The sequence below is a fragment of the Pan paniscus genome, chromosome 18, assembly GCF_029289425.2.
Source record: "Pan paniscus chromosome 18, NHGRI_mPanPan1-v2.0_pri, whole genome shotgun sequence".
Taxonomy (NCBI): domain Eukaryota; kingdom Metazoa; phylum Chordata; class Mammalia; order Primates; family Hominidae; genus Pan; species Pan paniscus.
Genome location: NC_073267.2, coordinates 16,709,957 through 16,734,729, shown reverse-complemented (window position 1 = coordinate 16,734,729; position 24,773 = coordinate 16,709,957). Strand labels below are relative to the sequence as shown.

The 24,773-nt window shown below is 46.3% G+C and overlaps 1 protein-coding gene across 1 annotated transcript in view; it reads right to left on the bottom strand.

The window, feature by feature from the left end:
* The window catches only part of LOC134729351 (uncharacterized), a gene marked incomplete at its 3' end in the record, with an annotated part of 71,251 nt that extends 46,768 nt beyond the window's left edge, over positions 1–24,483 (bottom strand). Inside the window, exons 1-3 of the mRNA XM_063597953.1 lie at positions 24,440–24,483; positions 15,837–15,999; positions 6,886–7,014 (exon numbers count right to left, since the gene is read on the bottom strand). Of these exons, the coding sequence (XP_063454023.1) occupies positions 6,886–7,014; positions 15,837–15,999; positions 24,440–24,483 (336 nt within the window). The remainder of the gene's footprint in view (positions 1–6,885; positions 7,015–15,836; positions 16,000–24,439) is intronic.
* Positions 24,484–24,773: the final 290 nt, after the last annotated feature.

Below are 24,773 nucleotides of genomic sequence, written 5' to 3'. Positions count from 1 at the left end.
AAAAAAAAAAAATTACCAAGGTGGAGATCATGAAAATGGCATGAATAGTGTGGGATTTCTCTAAGATTGTTGACATTAATTCCATTAGACTCTTATGTGAGTGAAGACGATAACATTTCTACATCGATTCCTCAGGATTTAACTATATATTCTTGAAAACATCTCAATTTTAAATGTTTCTTTCAAGATGGTGAATTAAACAGAGATAGCCCTTCAACAGGTTGAACTCAGCATATGCTGAGTCTGAAATGGAAATGATGGACTTAGAGAACCATACAACAATGGTCATGATTTCAGAAACATGGTGTTGAGCAGAATAAAGCAGACACAAAAGAGTACCTATGGCATGGCATGCATCTGTATACACGAAATTCCAGAATAAGCAAGCTAACCTAGGATAAGAAAGAGACTGGCTGGGAAGAGTGAGAGTTCACTTTCTGGGGTGACATAATAGTGTAGATCTTGGCTGGGCACGGTGGTTCATGCCTGTAATCCCAATGCTTTGGGAGGCCGAGGCGGGCGGATCACCTGAGGTCGGGAGTTCAAAACCAGCCTGACCAACATGGAGAAACCCTATCTCTACTAAAAATACAAAATTAGCTGGGAGTGGTGGCACATGTCTGTAATCCCAGCCACTCGGGAGGCTGAGGCAGGAGAATCGCTCGAATCTGGGAAGCAGAGGTTGCGGTGAGCTGATATTGCCCCATTGCACTCCAGCCTCGGCAACAAGGGAGAAACTGTCTCAAAAAAATAAATAAATAAATAAAATAATGTAGATCTTGAAAGGGGGTTGGTTTATGCTGGTGTATGTACTTTCCAAAGTTAGTAAACTTACACTTAAGGTTATATAGTTTGGCCAGGCGCGGTGGCTCACGCCTGTAATCCCAGCACTGGGAGGCCGAGGCAGGCGGATCACGAGGTGAAGAGATGGAGACTATCCTGGCGAACATGGTGAAACCCCGTCGCTACTAAAAATACAGAAATTAGCCAGGCGTTGTAATCAGAGCTACTCAGGAGGCTGAGGCGGGACAATTGCTTGAACCCCGGAAGCGGAGGTTGCAGTGAGCCGAGATCTTGCCACTGCACTCCAGCTCTGTCTAAAAAAAAAAAAAGTCATCAAACCAGATGACACAAATCAAATGACATTTCACTTCGTTTTGGTCCGTTTTGTTTGTTAGAGACAAGAGTGCAGCGGGGCCATCTCGGCTCACTGCAACGGCCAGCTCCTGGGCCCAAGCGATCCTCCCACCTCAGCCTCTCCAGTAACTGGGATAACAGGTACGCACCACCAGGCCCGACTAATCTTTTTTGGAATTTTTTGTAGAGATGGGGTTTTGCTATGATGCCCTGGCTAGTCTTCAACTCCTGGACTCAAGTGATCTGCCCACCTCGGCCCCCTAAAGTGCTGGGATTACAGGCCTGAGCTGTGTCATTTCATGCCGCGTGACACAGCCCAGTAAAAAGGAAGAAACCCCGCGGGTCCAGCGTCTACTCACACAGGTGGACTGATGGCTGATAAATCCCAGCAGGAGCCAAAAGAGGAGCCGAAAGAGCAGCCACAGCACCCGTCCACTCACACAGGTGGACTGATGGCTGATAAATGCCAGCAGGAGCCAAAAGAGGAGCCAAAAGAGCAGCCACAGCACCCGCATGTCCTGGTCCTTTCAGGCGCCCTGAGGCGGCCAGGACAGAGGTGGAGGTGGCTTAGGGCAGGGGGGAGGGAACGGGACGGGGACCGGGGGCCGGATCTGAGTTGGGGAGGGGGAGGGGAGGGGAGGGGGAGGGGAAGGGGAGGGGAAGGGGAGGGGAAGGGGAGGGGAAGGGGAGGGGGAGGGGAGGGGGAGGGGAGGGGGAGGGGAAGGGGAGGGGAAGGGGGGAAGTAAGGGGAGGGGAAGGGGAGGGGAAGGGGGGAAGTAAGGGAAGGGAAAGGAGGAGAAGGGGGCTGTTGGGCACCTGGAGGAGGTGGAGGAGGAGGAGGAGAAGAAGAAAGGGTCTGGGAAAGGATCCGGTTCAAATTAAGTACTCAAGCGCTGGTGGAAGGCTTAGCTACAGGTCACGGAGAAGATCAGGGAAGCAACAGGACACGCGGGGCAAGGGAGCGTTGAGGCTTAGGAGCAATTAGAGGGAGACTAAGGTTCTGCTTTCCACCAAACCTTCTTCGGTCTGGGCCCTCCCTTAGCAACCCTGGGGCTTCATACTCCCTCTCCACCAATCCCTGATGACCCCGGTGGTGCCTCACAATGGACATTCCAAGTAGCGCCCGCATCATTCCAATGACCCCTCCTCCATCTCAGTCCCCCACGCTCCTCCCAAGGCCAGGTCCTCTCTGGAACCTTCACAAACCTGATTTCTGGTCCTCCCCAACCAGCTCCCTGTCCCTGCTTCTGGGCGCTCCTTCCTTCCTGAGCTCCCAGGGTTCCTCAAGGTCACTTTTGGCGACAAAACATAAAAAACAAATGATGGCAGGATGGCAGGAAGAACCTCATACCCAAGCAGAGTGCCAGGGTTTACAGCCTCCGCTCAGCCATTCATATCTTAAGCAACAAAACATCAGCAGGATGCGGAAGGTCCCGATAGTAAAACATCTCCATCACATCCATGTAGCCATCCGCCCATCAACCTGTATCTCAGGAACAAATGTACATACATTCATTTTAAGCAGGCATGGTACATTTACAAAAATTAACCTGACTTATTTTGTTCCAGCAAATCTCAATATGTTTGAGAGCAATCCAATCACACAGCATGTTTCTGATCATATAACTGTGCTAGAAGTCAACGATTAAAAGCTAATTCAAAATTATTATTTGCTTGGAAATTCAAAGTGCCCTTATAAGACATAAACATAAGAAAGAATCCAAAATGAAACAAGATTGCCTTTCAACTCAATGATAAGATCATAACATGGCAATAAAATGTCTCCCTCTGGCCTGGGAATTCCTCTTTGTGCCACAAGGTTGTGTGATCTCAAATCACCCCTAACCCACCTAGACATTTTAACATCCGAAACCGAGTGATGATGTCCTTATCTATATCATCTTACTGCCTGTGTGTGTGGACTTTAAATTCTGAACCCAAATGAGGGGGAGAAAACCAAGTTGACTTTCATGATTGATCTCTCAGGGATGTCCAAGGAATCTGTGCATTTCAAGAAACAAAGTTCATCAGCTTCTCTCCTAAGGTATTTGCCCACAATACCCAGAGGGCTTGGCAGCATCGTGTGTGATGGGTGGGGAGCTCCAAGCAGGTGGGCAGGACCCAGGGGCCTGGTGACCAGGACAGACCCCCACTGTCCATCACCTTTCCTGGCCCTGTCCTCGGCTAAACTTCCCACAGGCCTTCTGCCCGATCACACAGAGTGTGCCCAAACTCACTCAGGCCTCTGGCAGCTGAAAACCACTGCTTTAAATCCCTTTACCATTTACTATGACATAAGGTTATTGTTAACAGGAAATATTCGATTGATGCTACAAATGGAAAGCCAATGCCTTTACCATAAATAGAAAAACAACCCTAAGAAACAAGCAAAACAAAAACAAAACAGGGGCTGGGTGTGGTGGCTCACGCCTGTAATCCCAGCACTTTGGGAGGCCGAGGTGGGCGGATCACAAGGTCAGGAGTTCCAGACCAGCCTGGCCAATATGGTGAAACCCTGTCTCTAATAAAATACAAAAATTAGCCGGGTGTGGTGGTAGGCGCCTGTAGTCCCACCTACTTGGGAGGCTGAGGCAGGAGAATAGTTTGAACCCAGGAGGCAGAGTCTGCCGTGAGCCGAGATTGCACCACTGCACTCCAGCCTAGGCGACAGAGCGAGACTGTGTCTCAAAAACAGCAACAACTACAAACAAACAAAAAACAGGGTTAACAAAACGATGGAATTCAATTCTATTTATATGCTGCAGCCATGTTCCAGCCCTAGATTTCGCTGGGCATGGTGGCTCACGCCTGTAATCCCAGCACTTTGGGAGGCTGAGGCAGGCGGATCACGAGGTTAGGAGTTCAAGACCAGCCTGACCAACATGGTGAAACCCTGTCTCTACTAAAAATACAAAAATTAGCTGAGCATGGTGGCGCACGCCTGTAGTCCCAGCTACTCGGGAGGCTGAGGCAGGAGAACTGCTTGAACCCAGGAGGCAGAGGTTGCAGTGAGCCAAGATCCCACCACTGCACTCCAGCCTGGTGACAGAGTGAGACTCCGTCTCAAAAAAAAAAAAAAAAAATGACATGAATATACTTCACACAACTGAACTGCACACTTCAACACGGTTAGATGGTAATTATCATCTTGTAAGTATTTTACCACAGGTTAACATGTTTCACAACCTGAAAAGGAAGTAATTACCTTCAGCTCTCTGAGTTCTAGAATTTGTAACATTTCACCCCCTGCTCCTTCCTGATCCGCACTGGAGCATCTTTCTTCTGTCCCTGCTCTACTCAGAGTTCACTTTCCCTTCCCTCACATCAGCTTCGTTGAGGCCGGTTTGAACTTAACGCAAAACATTCTCACTAATGACTGAATTCCCACCAAGATTTCCATATTATCACAGTATGCTTTTAATCTTCGAAGACATTAAATATTTGTTCTCATCATAGCTAAAATGCAATGCAAATCCCATCTCAGATGTGGGTCAGATACCTATGAATCTCCTGAGGTAGTCATTGAAATGACTTTTTTCTTGAGACGGAGTGTCACTCAACCATGCTGAAGTGCAGTGGCGCTACCGTGGCTCACGGCAACCTCCACCTCCCAGATTCAAGCGATTCTTGTGCCTCGGCCTCCCAAGTAGCTGGGATTACAGGTGCCTGCTACCATGCCTGGCTAATTTTTGTCTTTTTAGTAGAGATGGGATTTCACTATGTTGGCCCATCTGGTCTTGAACTGCTGACCTCAAGTGATCCACCTGCCTCAGCCTCCCAAAGTGCTGGGATTACAGGCATGAGCCACCACACCTGGCCTGAAATAATATCTTTCAAATTCTTTGTAGAATTTGTTTTTTCCTGATTTCTGCACATAGGATCAAAAAAAAATCATGTACTAGGATTTCGAGAGAAGCAATGGGTAATCTAAAAAGATGAGAAGAGCAACCACGTCTATCCCACAGCTACTGCTAGATTTCATAGGAAAGGTAGCTGGCCCAGTTTGGAGCTAGGAGAAATGTCAAACACACGAAGAAATGAGAGGCAAAGAAATGCCATCACGCATGAATGCTTCATGGCACCCATGATGTCCCTGCTTAGGAGGTAATGGTATAGATGACTAGATGACAAGGACAAAGATGAGAGGTGCAAAGTTGTCCAAGTCCAACAGCTCAACTGAACTTTCCTAAATGGAATTGTTAAAAAGTGGTAAATTTAAAAACTTCCCCTGGCTCACGTGGTGGCTCACGCTTGTAATCCCAGCACTTTGGGAGGCTGAGGCGGGTGGATCATTTGAGGTCGGGTTTTGAGACTAGCCTGGCCAACATGGTAAAACCCCAACTCTACTAAAAATACAAAAATTAGCTGGGCATGGTGGTGGGCACCTGTAATCCCAGCTACTTGAGAGGCTGAGGCAGGGGAATCACTTGAAGCCAGGAGGTGGAGGTTGCAGTGAGCCGAGCTCACACCATTATACTCCAGCCTGGGCAACAGAGGGAGACACGTCTTGGGGGTGAGAAAAGAAAGAAAAAAAAAAAAAAAAAGCTTCCTCCAATTTATACCGAAAATTCTCTGTTCAGGACTAAGTGGCACAGAGAATGTTAAATGTGCCTAGATATCTTCATAACTCATATATTTTCTGTTTTCTACATATCTTGAAAGGCAGTGCCAAATGACGTGTAATTATCTAGGCGGTAAAACTGAAACATACTTCCTCTTCCCTTGAATATAAAAAAGCATTGTGGTATTAGTACTTTTATCTTGGATCATTGTTCAGAAGGAGGTTCAGCCCCCAGATGACCACATTTTTACTGTCATGAATGGCAAGACAAAATGTAGAGCTCAACTTCCCCAAAGGAAAAAAGGCTCAAAAGACAAATTATGGCACAACTTAGCAGCCAAATTCTTACCAAGTACAGACTTTTGACATACTGATCTCTCTCCAGTTGCAAGTGGGAACATGCACTTTGAATGATGTCATTCAAAATTACCCTGCCCAGACACACTTTTCATTGATTCTCTTGGAGGGCAGTTCTAAGAGATTCTCTGGGGCTTTCTCTGCATCATGAGACCCAGTGCAGTTCTGCCCTTCACCTTCCGGCAGTTTGTCACCTCGTCCCTATGACCTCAGAGGAACTTTGTCTCAGGCCAACTGTTTGTTCCTTGGGCTCTTTCATTTCCCCTAAAAATCATTTGCTGCCCCTCTAAATGGCCTACATCTCCATCTATCTCCCTCTCCCCTCAGAAGAGGGTGCTCTTTAAGCATCAACCATCCAGCCCTTCTAGCAGTCTCATTTTTCAGCTGGTTCCCATGTTTATGCCTGTTCTATGTTTTTCTTTTCCTGTTAAGCTGTCTGTTGTCAGCTCATTTCTGCAGTGAATCTTCAGAGTGGAGATTGGAAGTTTTCCTTCCACCCATACGATAGAACTATAAAGCAGAAGAGTTTAGAAAGACTTTCCTATTTAAGTGACGAAACCTCATACTCCATTTGTGACAAATAGCACAAAGGTTAAAAAAACTTATTTTTGACCAAAAGCTCTGTTGACATTCTATTAAACACCGACCTATTTAATTTTCATAATGTAAATGGCAGATATTTTCATATTTCTTATGCTAATAAATCATTTCCCTGATTTTTGGGGTAAAACCACATATTCATAATGAAGTCCAGAAACGTGAATTGTTTCATATAACTTATTCTTATTTGTGATTACAAGTATACCTCTACAGAAAGTTAGTATACTCACAGAAAGGTAACTTGTGCGGAGGGAGATGGCAAATTTATAACTTCTCAGAAACACAGTAATGATAAGTAACCAAAGACTTCCACCAAAGTCAGTCCCACGATGACGAAGGTCAGCCAGAGTATTGATAACCTGGAATAATAATAGTTGAAATAATGAAAAGGTCAATGACACTGACAATATTTCACTCAGAAAGAATCATCCTTAGAAACCGTCAACCTCCTCCAAAAGGTAACCACATCCCTCAGATATCACCGTGGGATTCCACTGCTACAAAAAAGAACAGAAGTTAGAGAAGTCTCATGTTTTTCAGATGGCTGGTAGTGTTTTTAGGCATTGCAAATGTGGGGTGTTGTCTTTCTTGGTATAAAGCAGGGATATCCAATCTTTTGACTTCCCTGCCTATATTAAAAGAAGCAAAGTTGTCTTGAGCCACACATAACATACACTGACACTAACAACAGCTGATGATCTTAAAAAAACCTCTTTTTTTTTTCTTTTGACACAGAGTTCCGCTCCACTCAGTCGCCCAGGCTGGAGTGCAGTGGTGCAATCTCAGCTCACTGCAACCTCCAGCTCCTGGGCTCAAGCCATTCTCCTCCCTCAGCCTCCCGAGCAGCTGAGATTACAGGTCTCTGCCACCACGCCCGACTAATTTTTGTATTTTTAGTAGAGATGAGGTTTCACCATGTTGGCCAGTCTGGCCTTCAACTCCCGACAGGCGATCTGCCTGCCTCGGCCTCCCAAAGTGCTGGGATTACAGGTGTGAACCACCGTGCCCGGCCATTGTTTTTGTTTTTGTTTTTGTTTTTGTTTTTGTTTGTTGTTTCTTTTTGAGATGGGGTCTCACTCTGTCACCCAGGCTGGAGTGCAGTGGTGTGCTCTCGGCTCACTGCAACCTCTGCCTCTCAGGTTCAAGTGATTCTCCTGCCTCAGCCTCCTGAGTAGCTGGGAGTACAGGTGCCTGACAGTGCACTCAGCAAATTTTTTTATTTTTTGTGGAGATGGGGTTTTGCCATGTTGGCCAGGGTGGTCTCGAACTCCTGACCTCAGGTAATCTGCCCGCCTCAGCCTCCCAAAGTGCTGGGATTACAGGCATGAGCCACTGTACCTGGCCAAAATCTCCTAATGTTTTAAGAAAGTTTACAAATTTGTGCTGAACTGCATTCAAAACTGTCCTGGGCCACATGCAGCCCGTCACTCATGGCTAAGACAAGCTAAGTATAAAGTAATTATCTTATCTTTCCTTTTCTTTTTGTTTTGAGACAAAGTCTTGCTCTGTCACCCAGGCTAGATTGCAGTGGCATGATCTCAGCTCACTGCAACCTCCGCCTCCCGGGTTCAAGCGATTCTCCTGCCTCAGCTACTGAGTAACTGGGATTACAGGCGCCTGCCACCACGCTCGGCTAATTTTTGTATTTTTAGTAGAAACAGGGTTTCACCATCTTGGCCAGGCTGGTCTCCAACTCCTGACCTCATGATCCACCTGCCTCGGCCTCCCAAAGTGCTGGGAATACAAGTGTGAGCCACTGCACCTGGCCAGTAGTTATCTTTTCTTTAGTTATTTACTTGTTTTTTAAATTGATGTATAACATTGGATGCATTTATTATATATCACATGGTAAAAGAATCCCTCTAAATAATACTTCTCTCTTGGATTATATGAATCTTTGTCATTTAAAGCTCAGCATAAGTAAAAAAAAAAAAAAAAAAAATACAATGAAGAGATTACTTCATTCACAAATAAGTATCGAATTTTAGTGCTTAAAAATTAACAAGGTGGGCCGGGCGTGGTGGCTCACGCCTGCAATCCCAGCACTTTGGGAAGCCGAGGTGGGTGGACCGCGAGATCAGGAGATTGAGACCATCCTAGCTAACACGGTGAAACCAATCTCTACTAAAAATACAAAAAATTAGCAGGGCATGGTGGCACCCGCCTATAGTTCCAGCTACTTGGGAGGCTGAGGCAGAAGAATCACTTGAACCCGGGAGGCAGAGGTTGCAGTGAGCCGAGATCGCACCACTGCACTTCAGCCTGGGTGACAGAGCGAGACTCTGTCTCAAAAAAAAAAAAAAAAAAAAAAAAAAAATTACCAAGGTGGAGATCATGAAAATGGCATGAATAGTGTGGGATTTCTCTAAGATTGTTGACATTAATTCCATTAGACTCTTATGTGAGTGAAGACGATAACATTTCTACATCGATTCCTCAGGATTTAACTATATATTCTTGAAAACATCTCAATTTTAAATGTTTCTTTCAAGATGGTGAATTAAACAGAGATAGCCCTTCAACAGGTTGAACTCAGCATATGCTGAGTCTGAAATGGAAATGATGGACTTAGAGAACCATACAACAATGGTCATGATTTCAGAAACATGGTGTTGAGCAGAATAAAGCAGACACAAAAGAGTACCTATGGCATGGCATGCATCTGTATACACGAAATTCCAGAATAAGCAAGCTAACCTAGGATAAGAAAGAGACTGGCTGGGAAGAGTGAGAGTTCACTTTCTGGGGTGACATAATAGTGTAGATCTTGGCTGGGCACGGTGGTTCATGCCTGTAATCCCAATGCTTTGGGAGGCCGAGGCGGGCGGATCACCTGAGGTCGGGAGTTCAAAACCAGCCTGACCAACATGGAGAAACCCTATCTCTACTAAAAATACAAAATTAGCTGGGAGTGGTGGCACATGTCTGTAATCCCAGCCACTCGGGAGGCTGAGGCAGGAGAATCGCTCGAATCTGGGAAGCAGAGGTTGCGGTGAGCTGATATTGCCCCATTGCACTCCAGCCTCGGCAACAAGGGAGAAACTGTCTCAAAAAAATAAATAAATAAATAAAATAATGTAGATCTTGAAAGGGGGTTGGTTTATGCTGGTGTATGTACTTTCCAAAGTTAGTAAACTTACACTTAAGGTTATATAGTTTGGCCAGGCGCGGTGGCTCACGCCTGTAATCCCAGCACTGGGAGGCCGAGGCAGGCGGATCACGAGGTGAAGAGATGGAGACTATCCTGGCGAACATGGTGAAACCCCGTCGCTACTAAAAATACAGAAATTAGCCAGGCGTTGTAATCAGAGCTACTCAGGAGGCTGAGGCGGGACAATTGCTTGAACCCCGGAAGCGGAGGTTGCAGTGAGCCGAGATCTTGCCACTGCACTCCAGCTCTGTCTAAAAAAAAAAAAAGTCATCAAACCAGATGACACAAATCAAATGACATTTCACTTCGTTTTGGTCCGTTTTGTTTGTTAGAGACAAGAGTGCAGCGGGGCCATCTCGGCTCACTGCAACGGCCAGCTCCTGGGCCCAAGCGATCCTCCCACCTCAGCCTCTCCAGTAACTGGGATAACAGGTACGCACCACCAGGCCCGACTAATCTTTTTTGGAATTTTTTGTAGAGATGGGGTTTTGCTATGATGCCCTGGCTAGTCTTCAACTCCTGGACTCAAGTGATCTGCCCACCTCGGCCCCCTAAAGTGCTGGGATTACAGGCCTGAGCTGTGTCATTTCATGCCGCGTGACACAGCCCAGTAAAAAGGAAGAAACCCCACGGGTCCAGCGTCTACTCACACAGGTGGACTGATGGCTGATAAATCCCAGCAGGAGCCAAAAGAGGAGCCGAAAGAGCAGCCACAGCACCCGTCCACTCACACAGGTGGACTGATGGCTGATAAATGCCAGCAGGAGCCAAAAGAGGAGCCAAAAGAGCAGCCACAGCACCCGCATGTCCTGGTCCTTTCAGGCGCCCTGAGGCGGCCAGGACAGAGGTGGAGGTGGCTTAGGGCAGGGGGGAGGGAACGGGACGGGGACCGGGGGCCGGATCTGAGTTGGGGAGGGGGAGGGGAGGGGAGGGGGAGGGGAAGGGGAGGGGAAGGGGAGGGGAAGGGGAGGGGAAGGGGAGGGGGAGGGGAGGGGGAGGGGAAGGGGAGGGGAAGGGGGGAAGTAAGGGGAGGGGAAGGGGAGGGGAAGGGGGGAAGTAAGGGAAGGGAAAGGAGGAGAAGGGGGCTGTTGGGCACCTGGAGGAGGTGGAGGAGGAGGAGGAGAAGAAGAAAGGGTCTGGGAAAGGATCCGGTTCAAATTAAGTACTCAAGCGCTGGTGGAAGGCTTAGCTACAGGTCACGGAGAAGATCAGGGAAGCAACAGGACACGCGGGGCAAGGGAGCGTTGAGGCTTAGGAGCAATTAGAGGGAGACTAAGGTTCTGCTTTCCACCAAACCTTCTTCGGTCTGGGCCCTCCCTTAGCAACCCTGGGGCTTCATACTCCCTCTCCACCAATCCCTGATGACCCCGGTGGTGCCTCACAATGGACATTCCAAGTAGCGCCCGCATCATTCCAATGACCCCTCCCCCATCTCAGTCCCCCACGCTCCTCCCAAGGCCAGGTCCTCTCTGGAACCTTCACAAACCTGATTTCTGGTCCTCCCCAACCAGCTCCCTGTCCCTGCTTCTGGGCGCTCCTTCCTTCCTGAGCTCCCAGGGTTCCTCAAGGTCACTTTTGGCGACAAAACATAAAAAACAAATGATGGCAGGATGGCAGGAAGAACCTCATACCCAAGCAGAGTGCCAGGGTTTACAGCCTCCGCTCAGCCATTCATATCTTAAGCAACAAAACATCAGCAGGATGCGGAAGGTCCCGATAGTAAAACATCTCCATCACATCCATGTAGCCATCCGCCCATCAACCTGTATCTCAGGAACAAATGTACATACATTCATTTTAAGCAGGCATGGTACATTTACAAAAATTAACCTGACTTATTTTGTTCCAGCAAATCTCAATATGTTTGAGAGCAATCCAATCACACAGCATGTTTCTGATCATATAACTGTGCTAGAAGTCAACGATTAAAAGCTAATTCAAAATTATTATTTGCTTGGAAATTCAAAGTGCCCTTATAAGACATAAACATAAGAAAGAATCCAAAATGAAACAAGATTGCCTTTCAACTCAATGATAAGATCATAACATGGCAATAAAATGTCTCCCTCTGGCCTGGGAATTCCTCTTTGTGCCACAAGGTTGTGTGATCTCAAATCACCCCTAACCCACCTAGACATTTTAACATCCGAAACCGAGTGATGATGTCCTTATCTATATCATCTTACTGCCTGTGTGTGTGGACTTTAAATTCTGAACCCAAATGAGGGGGAGAAAACCAAGTTGACTTTCATGATTGATCTCTCAGGGATGTCCAAGGAATCTGTGCATTTCAAGAAACAAAGTTCATCAGCTTCTCTCCTAAGGTATTTGCCCACAATACCCAGAGGGCTTGGCAGCATCGTGTGTGATGGGTGGGGAGCTCCAAGCAGGTGGGCAGGACCCAGGGGCCTGGTGACCAGGACAGACCCCCACTGTCCATCACCTTTCCTGGCCCTGTCCTCGGCTAAACTTCCCACAGGCCTTCTGCCCGATCACACAGAGTGTGCCCAAACTCACTCAGGCCTCTGGCAGCTGAAAACCACTGCTTTAAATCCCTTTACCATTTACTATGACATAAGGTTATTGTTAACAGGAAATATTCGATTGATGCTACAAATGGAAAGCCAATGCCTTTACCATAAATAGAAAAACAACCCTAAGAAACAAGCAAAACAAAAACAAAACAGGGGCTGGGTGTGGTGGCTCACGCCTGTAATCCCAGCACTTTGGGAGGCCGAGGTGGGCGGATCACAAGGTCAGGAGTTCCAGACCAGCCTGGCCAATATGGTGAAACCCTGTCTCTAATAAAATACAAAAATTAGCCGGGTGTGGTGGTAGGCGCCTGTAGTCCCACCTACTTGGGAGGCTGAGGCAGGAGAATAGTTTGAACCCAGGAGGCAGAGTCTGCCGTGAGCCGAGATTGCACCACTGCACTCCAGCCTAGGCGACAGAGCGAGACTGTGTCTCAAAAACAGCAACAACTACAAACAAACAAAAAACAGGGTTAACAAAACGATGGAATTCAATTCTATTTATATGCTGCAGCCATGTTCCAGCCCTAGATTTCGCTGGGCATGGTGGCTCACGCCTGTAATCCCAGCACTTTGGGAGGCTGAGGCAGGCGGATCACGAGGTTAGGAGTTCAAGACCAGCCTGACCAACATGGTGAAACCCTGTCTCTACTAAAAATACAAAAATTAGCTGAGCATGGTGGCGCACGCCTGTAGTCCCAGCTACTCGGGAGGCTGAGGCAGGAGAACTGCTTGAACCCAGGAGGCAGAGGTTGCAGTGAGCCAAGATCCCACCACTGCACTCCAGCCTGGTGACAGAGTGAGACTCCGTCTCAAAAAAAAAAAAAAAAATGACATGAATATACTTCACACAACTGAACTGCACACTTCAACACGGTTAGATGGTAATTATCATCTTGTAAGTATTTTACCACAGGTTAACATGTTTCACAACCTGAAAAGGAAGTAATTACCTTCAGCTCTCTGAGTTCTAGAATTTGTAACATTTCACCCCCTGCTCCTTCCTGATCCGCACTGGAGCATCTTTCTTCTGTCCCTGCTCTACTCAGAGTTCACTTTCCCTTCCCTCACATCAGCTTCGTTGAGGCCGGTTTGAACTTAACGCAAAACATTCTCACTAATGACTGAATTCCCACCAAGATTTCCATATTATCACAGTATGCTTTTAATCTTCGAAGACATTAAATATTTGTTCTCATCATAGCTAAAATGCAATGCAAATCCCATCTCAGATGTGGGTCAGATACCTATGAATCTCCTGAGGTAGTCATTGAAATGACTTTTTTCTTGAGACGGAGTGTCACTCAACCATGCTGAAGTGCAGTGGCGCTACCGTGGCTCACGGCAACCTCCACCTCCCAGATTCAAGCGATTCTTGTGCCTCGGCCTCCCAAGTAGCTGGGATTACAGGTGCCTGCTACCATGCCTGGCTAATTTTTGTCTTTTTAGTAGAGATGGGATTTCACTATGTTGGCCCATCTGGTCTTGAACTGCTGACCTCAAGTGATCCACCTGCCTCAGCCTCCCAAAGTGCTGGGATTACAGGCATGAGCCACCACACCTGGCCTGAAATAATATCTTTCAAATTCTTTGTAGAATTTGTTTTTTCCTGATTTCTGCACATAGGATCAAAAAAAAATCATGTACTAGGATTTCGAGAGAAGCAATGGGTAATCTAAAAAGATGAGAAGAGCAACCACGTCTATCCCACAGCTACTGCTAGATTTCATAGGAAAGGTAGCTGGCCCAGTTTGGAGCTAGGAGAAATGTCAAACACACGAAGAAATGAGAGGCAAAGAAATGCCATCACGCATGAATGCTTCATGGCACCCATGATGTCCCTGCTTAGGAGGTAATGGTATAGATGACTAGATGACAAGGACAAAGATGAGAGGTGCAAAGTTGTCCAAGTCCAACAGCTCAACTGAACTTTCTTAAATGGAATTGTTAAAAAGTGGTAAATTTAAAAACTTCCCCTGGCTCACGTGGTGGCTCACGCTTGTAATCCCAGCACTTTGGGAGGCTGAGGCGGGTGGATCATTTGAGGTCGGGTTTTGAGACTAGCCTGGCCAACATGGTAAAACCCCGACTCTACTAAAAATACAAAAATTAGCTGGGCATGGTGGTGGGCACCTGTAATCCCAGCTACTTGAGAGGCTGAGGCAGGGGAATCACTTGAAGCCAGGAGGTGGAGGTTGCAGTGAGCCGAGCTCACACCATTATACTCCAGCCTGGGCAACAGAGGGAGACACGTCTTGGGAGTGAGAAAAGAAAAAAAAAAAAAAAAAAAAAAAAGCTTCCTCCAATTTATACCGAAAATTCTCTGTTCAGGACTAAGTGGCACAGAGAATGTTAAATGTGCCTAGATATCTTCATAACTCATATATTTTCTGTTTTCTACATATCTTGAAAGGCAGTGCCAAATGACGTGTAATTATCTAGGCGGTAAAACTGAAACATACTTCCTCTTCCCTTGAATATAAAAAAGCATTGTGGTATTAGTACTTTTATCTTGGATCATTGTTCAGAAGGAGGTTCAGCCCCCAGACGACCACATTTTTACTGTCATGAATGGCAAGACAAAATGTAGAGCTCAACTTCCCCAAAGGAAAAAAGGCTCAAAAGACAAATTATGGCACAACTTAGCAGCCAAATTCTTACCAAGTACAGACTTTTGACATACTGATCTCTCTCCAGTTGCAAGTGGGAACATGCACTTTGAATGATGTCATTCAAAATTACCCTGCCCAGACACACTTTTCATTGATTCTCTTGGAGGGCAGTTCTAAGAGATTCTCTGGGGCTTTCTCTGCATCATGAGACCCAGTGCAGTTCTGCCCTTCACCTTCCGGCAGTTTGTCACCTCGTCCCTATGACCTCAGAGGAACTTTGTCTCAGGCCAACTGTTTGTTCCTTGGGCTCTTTCATTTCCCCTAAAAATCATTTGCTGCCCCTCTAAATGGCCTACATCTCCATCTATCTCCCTCTCCCCTCAGAAGAGGGTGCTCTTTAAGCATCAACCATCCAGCCCTTCTAGCAGTCTCATTTTTCAGCTGGTTCCCATGTTTATGCCTGTTCTATGTTTTTCTTTTCCTGTTAAGCTGTCTGTTGTCAGCTCATTTCTGCAGTGAATCTTCAGAGTGGAGATTGGAAGTTTTCCTTCCACCCATACGATAGAACTATAAAGCAGAAGAGTTTAGAAAGACTTTCCTATTTAAGTGACGAAACCTCATACTCCATTTGTGACAAATAGCACAAAGGTTAAAAAAACTTATTTTTGACCAAAAGCTCTGTTGACATTCTATTAAACACCGACCTATTTAATTTTCATAATGTAAATGGCAGATATTTTCATATTTCTTATGCTAATAAATCATTTCCCTGATTTTTGGGGTAAAACCACATATTCATAATGAAGTCCAGAAACGTGAATTGTTTCATATAACTTATTCTTATTTGTGATTACAAGTATACCTCTACAGAAAGTTAGTATACTCACAGAAAGGTAACTTGTGCGGAGGGAGATGGCAAATTTATAACTTCTCAGAAACACAGTAATGATAAGTAACCAAAGACTTCCACCAAAGTCAGTCCCACGATGACGAAGGTCAGCCAGAGTATTGATAACCTGGAATAATAATAGTTGAAATAATGAAAAGGTCAATGACACTGACAATATTTCACTCAGAAAGAATCATCCTTAGAAACCGTCAACCTCCTCCAAAAGGTAACCACATCCCTCAGATATCACCGTGGGATTCCACTGCTACAAAAAAGAACAGAAGTTAGAGAAGTCTCATGTTTTTCAGATGGCTGGTAGTGTTTTTAGGCATTGCAAATGTGGGGTGTTGTCTTTCTTGGTATAAAGCAGGGATATCCAATCTTTTGACTTCCCTGCCTATATTAAAAGAAGCAAAGTTGTCTTGAGCCACACATAACATACACTGACACTAACAACAGCTGATGATCTTAAAAAAACCTCTTTTTTTTTTTTTTTGACACAGAGTTCCGCTCCACTCAGTCGCCCAGGCTGGAGTGCAGTGGTGCAATCTCAGCTCACTGCAACCTCCAGCTCCTGGGCTCAAGCCATTCTCCTCCCTCAGCCTCCCGAGCAGCTGAGATTACAGGTCTCTGCCACCACGCCCGACTAATTTTTGTATTTTTAGTAGAGATGAGGTTTCACCATGTTGGCCAGTCTGGCCTTCAACTCCCGACAGGCGATCTGCCTGCCTCGGCCTCCCAAAGTGCTGGGATTACAGGTGTGAACCACCGTGCCCGGCCATTGTTTTTGTTTTTGTTTTTGTTTGTTGTTTCTTTTTGAGATGGGGTCTCACTCTGTCACCCAGGCTGGAGTGCAGTGGTGTGCTCTCGGCTCACTGCAACCTCTGCCTCTCAGGTTCAAGTGATTCTCCTGCCTCAGCCTCCTGAGTAGCTGGGAGTACAGGTGCCTGACAGTGCACTCAGCAAATTTTTTTATTTTTTGTGGAGATGGGGTTTTGCCATGTTGGCCAGGGTGGTCTCGAACTCCTGACCTCAGGTAATCTGCCCGCCTCAGCCTCCCAAAGTGCTGGGATTACAGGCATGAGCCACTGTACCTGGCCAAAATCTCCTAATGTTTTAAGAAAGTTTACAAATTTGTGCTGAACTGCATTCAAAACTGTCCTGGGCCACATGCAGCCCGTCACTCATGGCTAAGACAAGCTAAGTATAAAGTAATTATCTTTCCTTTTCTTTTTGTTTTAAGACAAAGTCTTGCTCTGTCACCCAGGCTAGATTGCAGTGGCATGATCTCAGCTCACTGCAACCTCCGCCTCCCGGGTTCAAGCGATTCTCCTGCCTCAGCTACTGAGTAACTGGGATTACAGGCGCCTGCCACCACGCTCGGCTAATTTTTGTATTTTTAGTAGAAACAGGGTTTCACCATCTTGGCCAGGCTGGTCTCCAACTCCTGACCTCATGATCCACCTGCCTCGGCCTCCCAAAGTGCTGGGAATACAAGTGTGAGCCACTGCACCTGGCCAGTAGTTATCTTTTCTTTAGTTATTTACTTGTTTTTTAAATTGATGTATAACATTGGATGCATTTATTATATATCACATGGTAAAAGAATCCCTCTAAATAATACTTCTCTCTTGGATTATATGAATCTTTGTCATTTAAAGCTCAGCATAAGTAAAAAAAAAAAAAAAAAATACAATGAAGAGATTACTTCATTCACAAATAAGTATCGAATTTTAGTGCTTAAAAATTAACAAGGTGGGCCGGGCGTGGTGGCTCACGCCTGCAATCCCAGCACTTTGGGAAGCCGAGGTGGGTGGACCGCGAGATCAGGAGATTGAGACCATCCTAGCTAACACGGTGAAACCAATCTCTACTAAAAATACAAAAAATTAGCAGGGCATGGTGGCACCCGCCTATAGTTCCAGCTACTTGGGAGGCTGAGGCAGAAGAATCACTTGAACCCGGGAGGCAGAGGTTGCAGTGAGCCGAGATCGCACCACTGCACTTCAGCCTGGGTGACAGAGCGAGACTCTGTCTCAAAAAAAAAAAAAAAAAAAAAAAAAAAAAAAAAAAATTACCAAGGTGGAGATCATGAAAATGGCATGAATAGTGTGGGATTTCTCTAAGATTGTTGACATTAATTCCATTAGACTCTTATGTGAGTGAAGACGATAACATTTCTACATCGATTCCTCAGGATTTAACTATATATTCTTGAAAACATCTCAATTTTAAATGTTTCTTTCAAGATGGTGAATTAAACAGAGATAGCCCTTCAACAGGTTGAACTCAGCATATGCTGAGTCTGAAATGGAAATGATGGACTTAGAGAACCATACAACAATGGTCATGATTTCAGAAACATGGTGTTGAGCAGAATAAAGCAGACACAAAAGAGTACCTATGGCATGGCATGCATCTGTATACACGAAATTCCAGAATAAGCAAGCTAACCTAGGATAAGAAAGAGACTGGCTGGGAAGAGTGAGAGTTCACTTTCTGGGGTGACATAATAGTGTAGATCTTGGCTGGGCACGGTGGTTCATGCCTGTAATCCCAATGCTTTGGGAGGCCGAGGCGGGCGGATCACCTGAGGTCGGGAGTTCAAAACCAGCCTGACCAACATGGAGAAACCCTATCTCTACTAAAAATACAAAATTAGCTGGGAGTGGTGGCACATGTCTGTAATCCCAGCCACTCGGGAGGCTGAGGCAGGAGAATCGCTCGAATCTGGGAAGCAGAGGTTGCGGTGAGCTGATATTGCCCCATTGCACTCCAGCCTCGGCAACAAGGGAGAAACTGTCTCAAAAAAATAAATAAATAAATAAAATAATGTAGATCTTGAAAGGGGGTTGGTTTATGCTGGTGTATGTACTTTCCAAAGTTAGTAAACTTACACTTAAGGTTATATAGTTTGGCCAGGCGCGGTGGCTCACGCCTGTAATCCCAGCACTGGGAGGCCGAGGCAGGCGGATCACGAGGTGAAGAGATGGAGACTATCCTGGCGAACATGGTGAAACCCCGTCGCTACTAAAAATACAGAAATTAGCCAGGCGTTGTAATCAGAGCTACTCAGGAGGCTGAGGCGGGACAATTGCTTGAACCCCGGAAGCGGAGGTTGCAGTGAGCCGAGATCTTGCCACTGCACTCCAGCTCTGTCTAAAAAAAAAAAAAGTCATCAAACCAGATGACACAAATCAAATGACATTTCACTTCGTTTTGGTCCGTTTTGTTTGTTAGAGACAAGAGTGCAGCGGGGCCATCTCGGCTCACTGCAACGGCCAGCTCCTGGGCCCAAGCGATCCTCCCACCTCAGCCTCTCCAGTAACTGGGATAACAGGTACGCACCACCAGGCCCGACTAATCTTTTTTGGAATTTTTTGTAGAGATGGGGTTTTGCTATGATGCCCTGGCTAGTCTTCAACTCCTGGACTCAAGTGATCTGCCCACCTCGGCCCCCTAAAGTGCTGGGATTACAGGCCTGAGCTGTGTCATTTCATGCCGCGTGACACAGCCCAGTAAAAAGGAAGAAACCCCGCGGGTCCAGCGTCTACTCACACAGGTGGACTGATGGCTGATAAATCCCAGCAGGAGCCAAAAGAGGAGCCGAAAGAGCAGCCACAGCACCCGTCCACTCACACAGGTGGACTGATGGCTGATAAATGCCAGCAGGAGCCAAAAGAGGAGCCAAAAGAGCAGCCACAGCACCCGCATGTCCTGGTCCTTTCAGGCGCCCTGAGGCGGCCAGGACAGAGGTGGAGGTGGCTTAGGGCAGGGGGGAGGGAACGGGACGGGGACCGGGGGCCGGATCTGAGTTGGGGAGGGGGAGGGGAGGGGAGGGGGAGGGGAAGGGGAGGGGAGGGGGAGGGGAAGGGGAGGGGAAGGGGAGGGGAAGGGGAGGGGAAGGGGAGGGGGAGGGGAGGGGGAGGGGAGGGGGAGGGGAAGGGGAGGGGAAGGGGGGAAGTAAGGGGAGGGGAAGGGGAGGGGAAGGGGGGAAGTAAGGGAAGGGAAAGGAGGAGAAGGGGGCTGTTGGGCACCTGGAGGAGGTGGAGGAGGAGGAGGAGAAGAAGAAAGGGTCTGGGAAAGGATCCGGTTCAAATTAAGTACTCAAGCGCTGGTGGAAGGCTTAGCTACAGGTCACGGAGAAGATCAGGGAAGCAACAGGACACGCGGGGCAAGGGAGCATTGAGGCTTAGGAGCAATTAGAGGGAGACTAAGGTTCTGCTTTCCACCAAACCTTCTTCGGTCTGGGCCCTCCCTTAGCAACCCTGGGGCTTCATACTCCCTCTCCACCAATCCCTGATGACCCCGGTGGTGCCTCACAATGGACATTCCAAGTAGCGCCCGCATCATTCCAATGACCCCTCCCCCATCTCAGTCCCCCACGCTCCTCCCAAGGCCAGGTCCTCTCTGGAACCTTCACAAACCTGATTTCTGGTCCTCCCCAACCAGCTCCCTGTCCCTGCTTCTGGGCGCTCCTTCCTTCCTGAGCTCCCAGGGTTCCTCAAGGTCACTTTTGGCGACAAAACATAAAAAACAAATGATGGCAGGATGGCAGGAAGAACCTCATACCCAAGCAGAGTGCCAGGGTTTACAGCCTCCGCTCAGCCATTCATATCTTAAGCAACAAAACATCAGCAGGATGCGGAAGGTCCCGATAGTAAAACATCTCCATCACATCCATGTAGCCATCCGCCCATCAACCTGTATCTCAGGAACAAATGTACATACATTCATTTTAAGCAGGCATGGTACATTTACAAAAATTAACCTGACTTATTTTGTTCCAGCAAATCTCAATATGTTTGAGAGCAATCCAATCACACAGCATGTTTCTGATCATATAACTGTGCTAGAAGTCAACGATTAAAAGCTAATTCAAAATTATTATTTGCTTGGAAATTCAAAGTGCCCTTATAAGACATAAACATAAGAAAGAATCCAAAATGAAACAAGATTGCCTTTCAACTCAATGATAAGATCATAACATGGCAATAAAATGTCTCCCTCTGGCCTGGGAATTCCTCTTTGTGGCACAAGGTTGTGTGATCTCAAATCACCCCTAACCCACCTAGACATTTTAACATCCGAAACCGAGTGATGATGTCCTTATCTATATCATCTTACTGCCTGTGTGTGTGGACTTTAAATTCTGAACCCAAATGAGGGGGAGAAAACCAAGTTGACTTTCATGATTGATCTCTCAGGGATGTCCAAGGAATCTGTGCATTTCAAGAAACAAAGTTCATCAGCTTCTCTCCTAAGGTATTTGCCCACAATACCCAGAGGGCTTGGCAGCATCGTGTGTGATGGGTGGGGAGCTCCAAGCAGGTGGGCAGGACCCAGGGGCCTGGTGACCAGGACAGACCCCCACTGTCCATCACCTTTCCTGGCCCTGTCCTCGGCTAAACTTCCCACAGGCCTTCTGCCCGATCACACAGAGTGTGCCCAAACTCACTCAGGCCTCTGGCAGCTGAAAACCACTGCTTTAAATCCCTTTACCATTTACTATGACATAAGGTTATTGTTAACAGGAAATATTCGATTGATGCTACAAATGGAAAGCCAATGCCTTTACCATAAATAGAAAAACAACCCTAAGAAACAAGCAAAACAAAAACAAAACAGGGGCTGGGTGTGGTGGCTCACGCCTGTAATCCCAGCACTTTGGGAGGCCGAGGTGGGCGGATCACAAGGTCAGGAGTTCCAGACCAGCCTGGCCAATATGGTGAAACCCTGTCTCTAATAAAATACAAAAATTAGCCGGGTGTGGTGGTAGGCGCCTGTAGTCCCACCTACTTGGGAGGCTGAGGCAGGAGAATAGTTTGAACCCAGGAGGCAGAGTCTGCCGTGAGCCGAGATTGCACCACTGCACTCCAGCCTAGGCGACAGAGCGAGACTGTGTCTCAAAAACAGCAACAACTACAAACAAACAAAAAACAGGGTTAACAAAACGATGGAATTCAATTCTATTTATATGCTGCAGCCATGTTCCAGCCCTAGATTTCGCTGGGCATGGTGGCTCACGCCTGTAATCCCAGCACTTTGGGAGGCTGAGGCAGGCGGATCACGAGGTTAGGAGTTCAAGACCAGCCTGACCAACATGGTGAAACCCTGTCTCTACTAAAAATACAAAAATTAGCTGAGCATGGTGGCGCACGCCTGTAGTCCCAGCTACTCGGGAGGCTGAGGCAGGAGAACTGCTTGAACCCAGGAGGCAGAGGTTGCAGTGAGCCAAGATCCCACCACTGCACTCCAGCCTGGTGACAGAGTGAGACTCCGTCTCAAAAAAAAAAAAAAAAAATGACATGAATATACTTCACACAACTGAACTGCACACTTCAACACGGTTAGATGGTAATTATCATCTTGTAAGTATTTTACCACAGGTTAACATGTTTCACAACCTGAAAAGGAAGTAATTACCTTCAGCTCTCTGAGTTCTAGAATTTGTAACATTTCACCCCCTGCTCCTTCCTGATCCGCACTGGAGCATCTTTCTTCTGTCCCTGCTCTACTCAGAGTTCACTTTCCCTTCCCTCACATCAGCTTCGTTGAGGCCGGTTTGAACTTAACGCAAAACATTCTCACTAATGACTGAATTCCCACCAAGATTTCCATATTATCACAGTATGCTTTTAATCTTCGAAGACATTAAATATTTGTTCTCATCATAGCTAAAATGCAATGCAAATCCCATCTCAGATGTGGGTCAGATACCTATGAATCTCCTGAGGTAGTCATTGAAATGACTTTTTTCTTGAGACGGAGTGTCACTCAACCATGCTGAAGTGCAGTGGCGCTACCGTGGCTCACGGCAACCTCCACCTCCCAGATTCAAGCGATTCTTGTGCCTCGGCCTCCCAAGTAGCTGGGATTACAGGTGCCTGCTACCATGCCTGGCTAATTTTTGTCTTTTTAGTAGAGATGGGATTTCACTATGTTGGCCCATCTGGTCTTGAACTGCTGACCTCAAGTGATCCACCTGCCTCAGCCTCCCAAAGTGCTGGGATTACAGGCATGAGCCACCACACCTGGCCTGAAATAATATCTTTCAAATTCTTTGTAGAATTTGTTTTTTCCTGATTTCTGCACATAGGATCAAAAAAAAATCATGTACTAGGATTTCGAGAGAAGCAATGGGTAATCTAAAAAGATGAGAAGAGCAACCACGTCTATCCCACAGCTACTGCTAGATTTCATAGGAAAGGTAGCTGGCCCAGTTTGGAGCTAGGAGAAATGTCAAACACACGAAGAAATGAGAGGCAAAGAAATGCCATCACGCATGAATGCTTCATGGCACCCATGATGTCCCTGCTTAGGAGGTAATGGTATAGATGACTAGATGACAAGGACAAAGATGAGAGGTGCAAAGTTGTCCAAGTCCAACAGCTCAACTGAACTTTCCTAAATGGAATTGTTAAAAAGTGGTAAATTTAAAAACTTCCCCTGGCTCACGTGGTGGCTCACGCTTGTAATCCCAGCACTTTGGGAGGCTGAGGCGGGTGGATCATTTGAGGTCGGGTTTTGAGACTAGCCTGGCCAACATGGTAAAACCCCGACTCTACTAAAAATACAAAAATTAGCTGGGCATGGTGGTGGGCACCTGTAATCCCAGCTACTTGAGAGGCTGAGGCAGGGGAATCACTTGAAGCCAGGAGGTGGAGGTTGCAGTGAGCCGAGCTCACACCATTATACTCCAGCCTGGGCAACAGAGGGAGACACGTCTTGGGAGTGAGAAAAGAAAAAAAAAAAAAAAAAAAAAAAAAAGCTTCCTCCAATTTATACCGAAAATTCTCTGTTCAGGACTAAGTGGCACAGAGAATGTTAAATGTGCCTAGATATCTTCATAACTCATATATTTTCTGTTTTCTACATATCTTGAAAGGCAGTGCCAAATGACGTGTAATTATCTAGGCGGTAAAACTGAAACATACTTCCTCTTCCCTTGAATATAAAAAAGCATTGTGGTATTAGTACTTTTATCTTGGATCATTGTTCAGAAGGAGGTTCAGCCCCCAGACGGCCACATTTTTACTGTCATGAATGGCAAGACAAAACGTAGAGCTCAACTTCCCCAAAGGAAAAAAGGCTCAAAAGACAAATTATGGCACAACTTAGCAGCCAAATTCTTACCAAGTACAGACTTTTGACATACTGATCTCTCTCCAGTTGCAAGTGGGAACATGCACTTTGAATGATGTCATTCAAAATTACCCTGCCCAGACACACTTTTCATTGATTCTCTTGGAGGGCAGTTCTAAGAGATTCTCTGGGGCTTTCTCTGCATCATGAGACCCAGTGCAGTTCTGCCCTTCACCTTCCGGCAGTTTGTCACCTCGTCCCTATGACCTCAGAGGAACTTTGTCTCAGGCCAACTGTTTGTTCCTTGGGCTCTTTCATTTCCCCTAAAAATCATTTGCTGCCCCTCTAAATGGCCTACATCTCCATCTATCTCCCTCTCCCCTCAGAAGAGGGTGCTCTTTAAGCATCAACCATCCAGCCCTTCTAGCAGTCTCATTTTTCAGCTGGTTCCCATGTTTATGCCTGTTCTATGTTTTTCTTTTCCTGTTAAGCTGTCTGTTGTCAGCTCATTTCTGCAGTGAATCTTCAGAGTGGAGATTGGAAGTTTTCCTTCCACCCATACGATAGAACTATAAAGCAGAAGAGTTTAGAAAGACTTTCCTATTTAAGTGACGAAACCTCATACTCCATTTGTGACAAATAGCACAAAGGTTAAAAAAACTTATTTTTGACCAAAAGCTCTGTTGACATTCTATTAAACACCGACCTATTTAATTTTCATAATGTAAATGGCAGATATTTTCATATTTCTTATGCTAATAAATCATTTCCCTGATTTTTGGGGTAAAACCACATATTCATAATGAAGTCCAGAAACGTGAATTGTTTCATATAACTTATTCTTATTTGT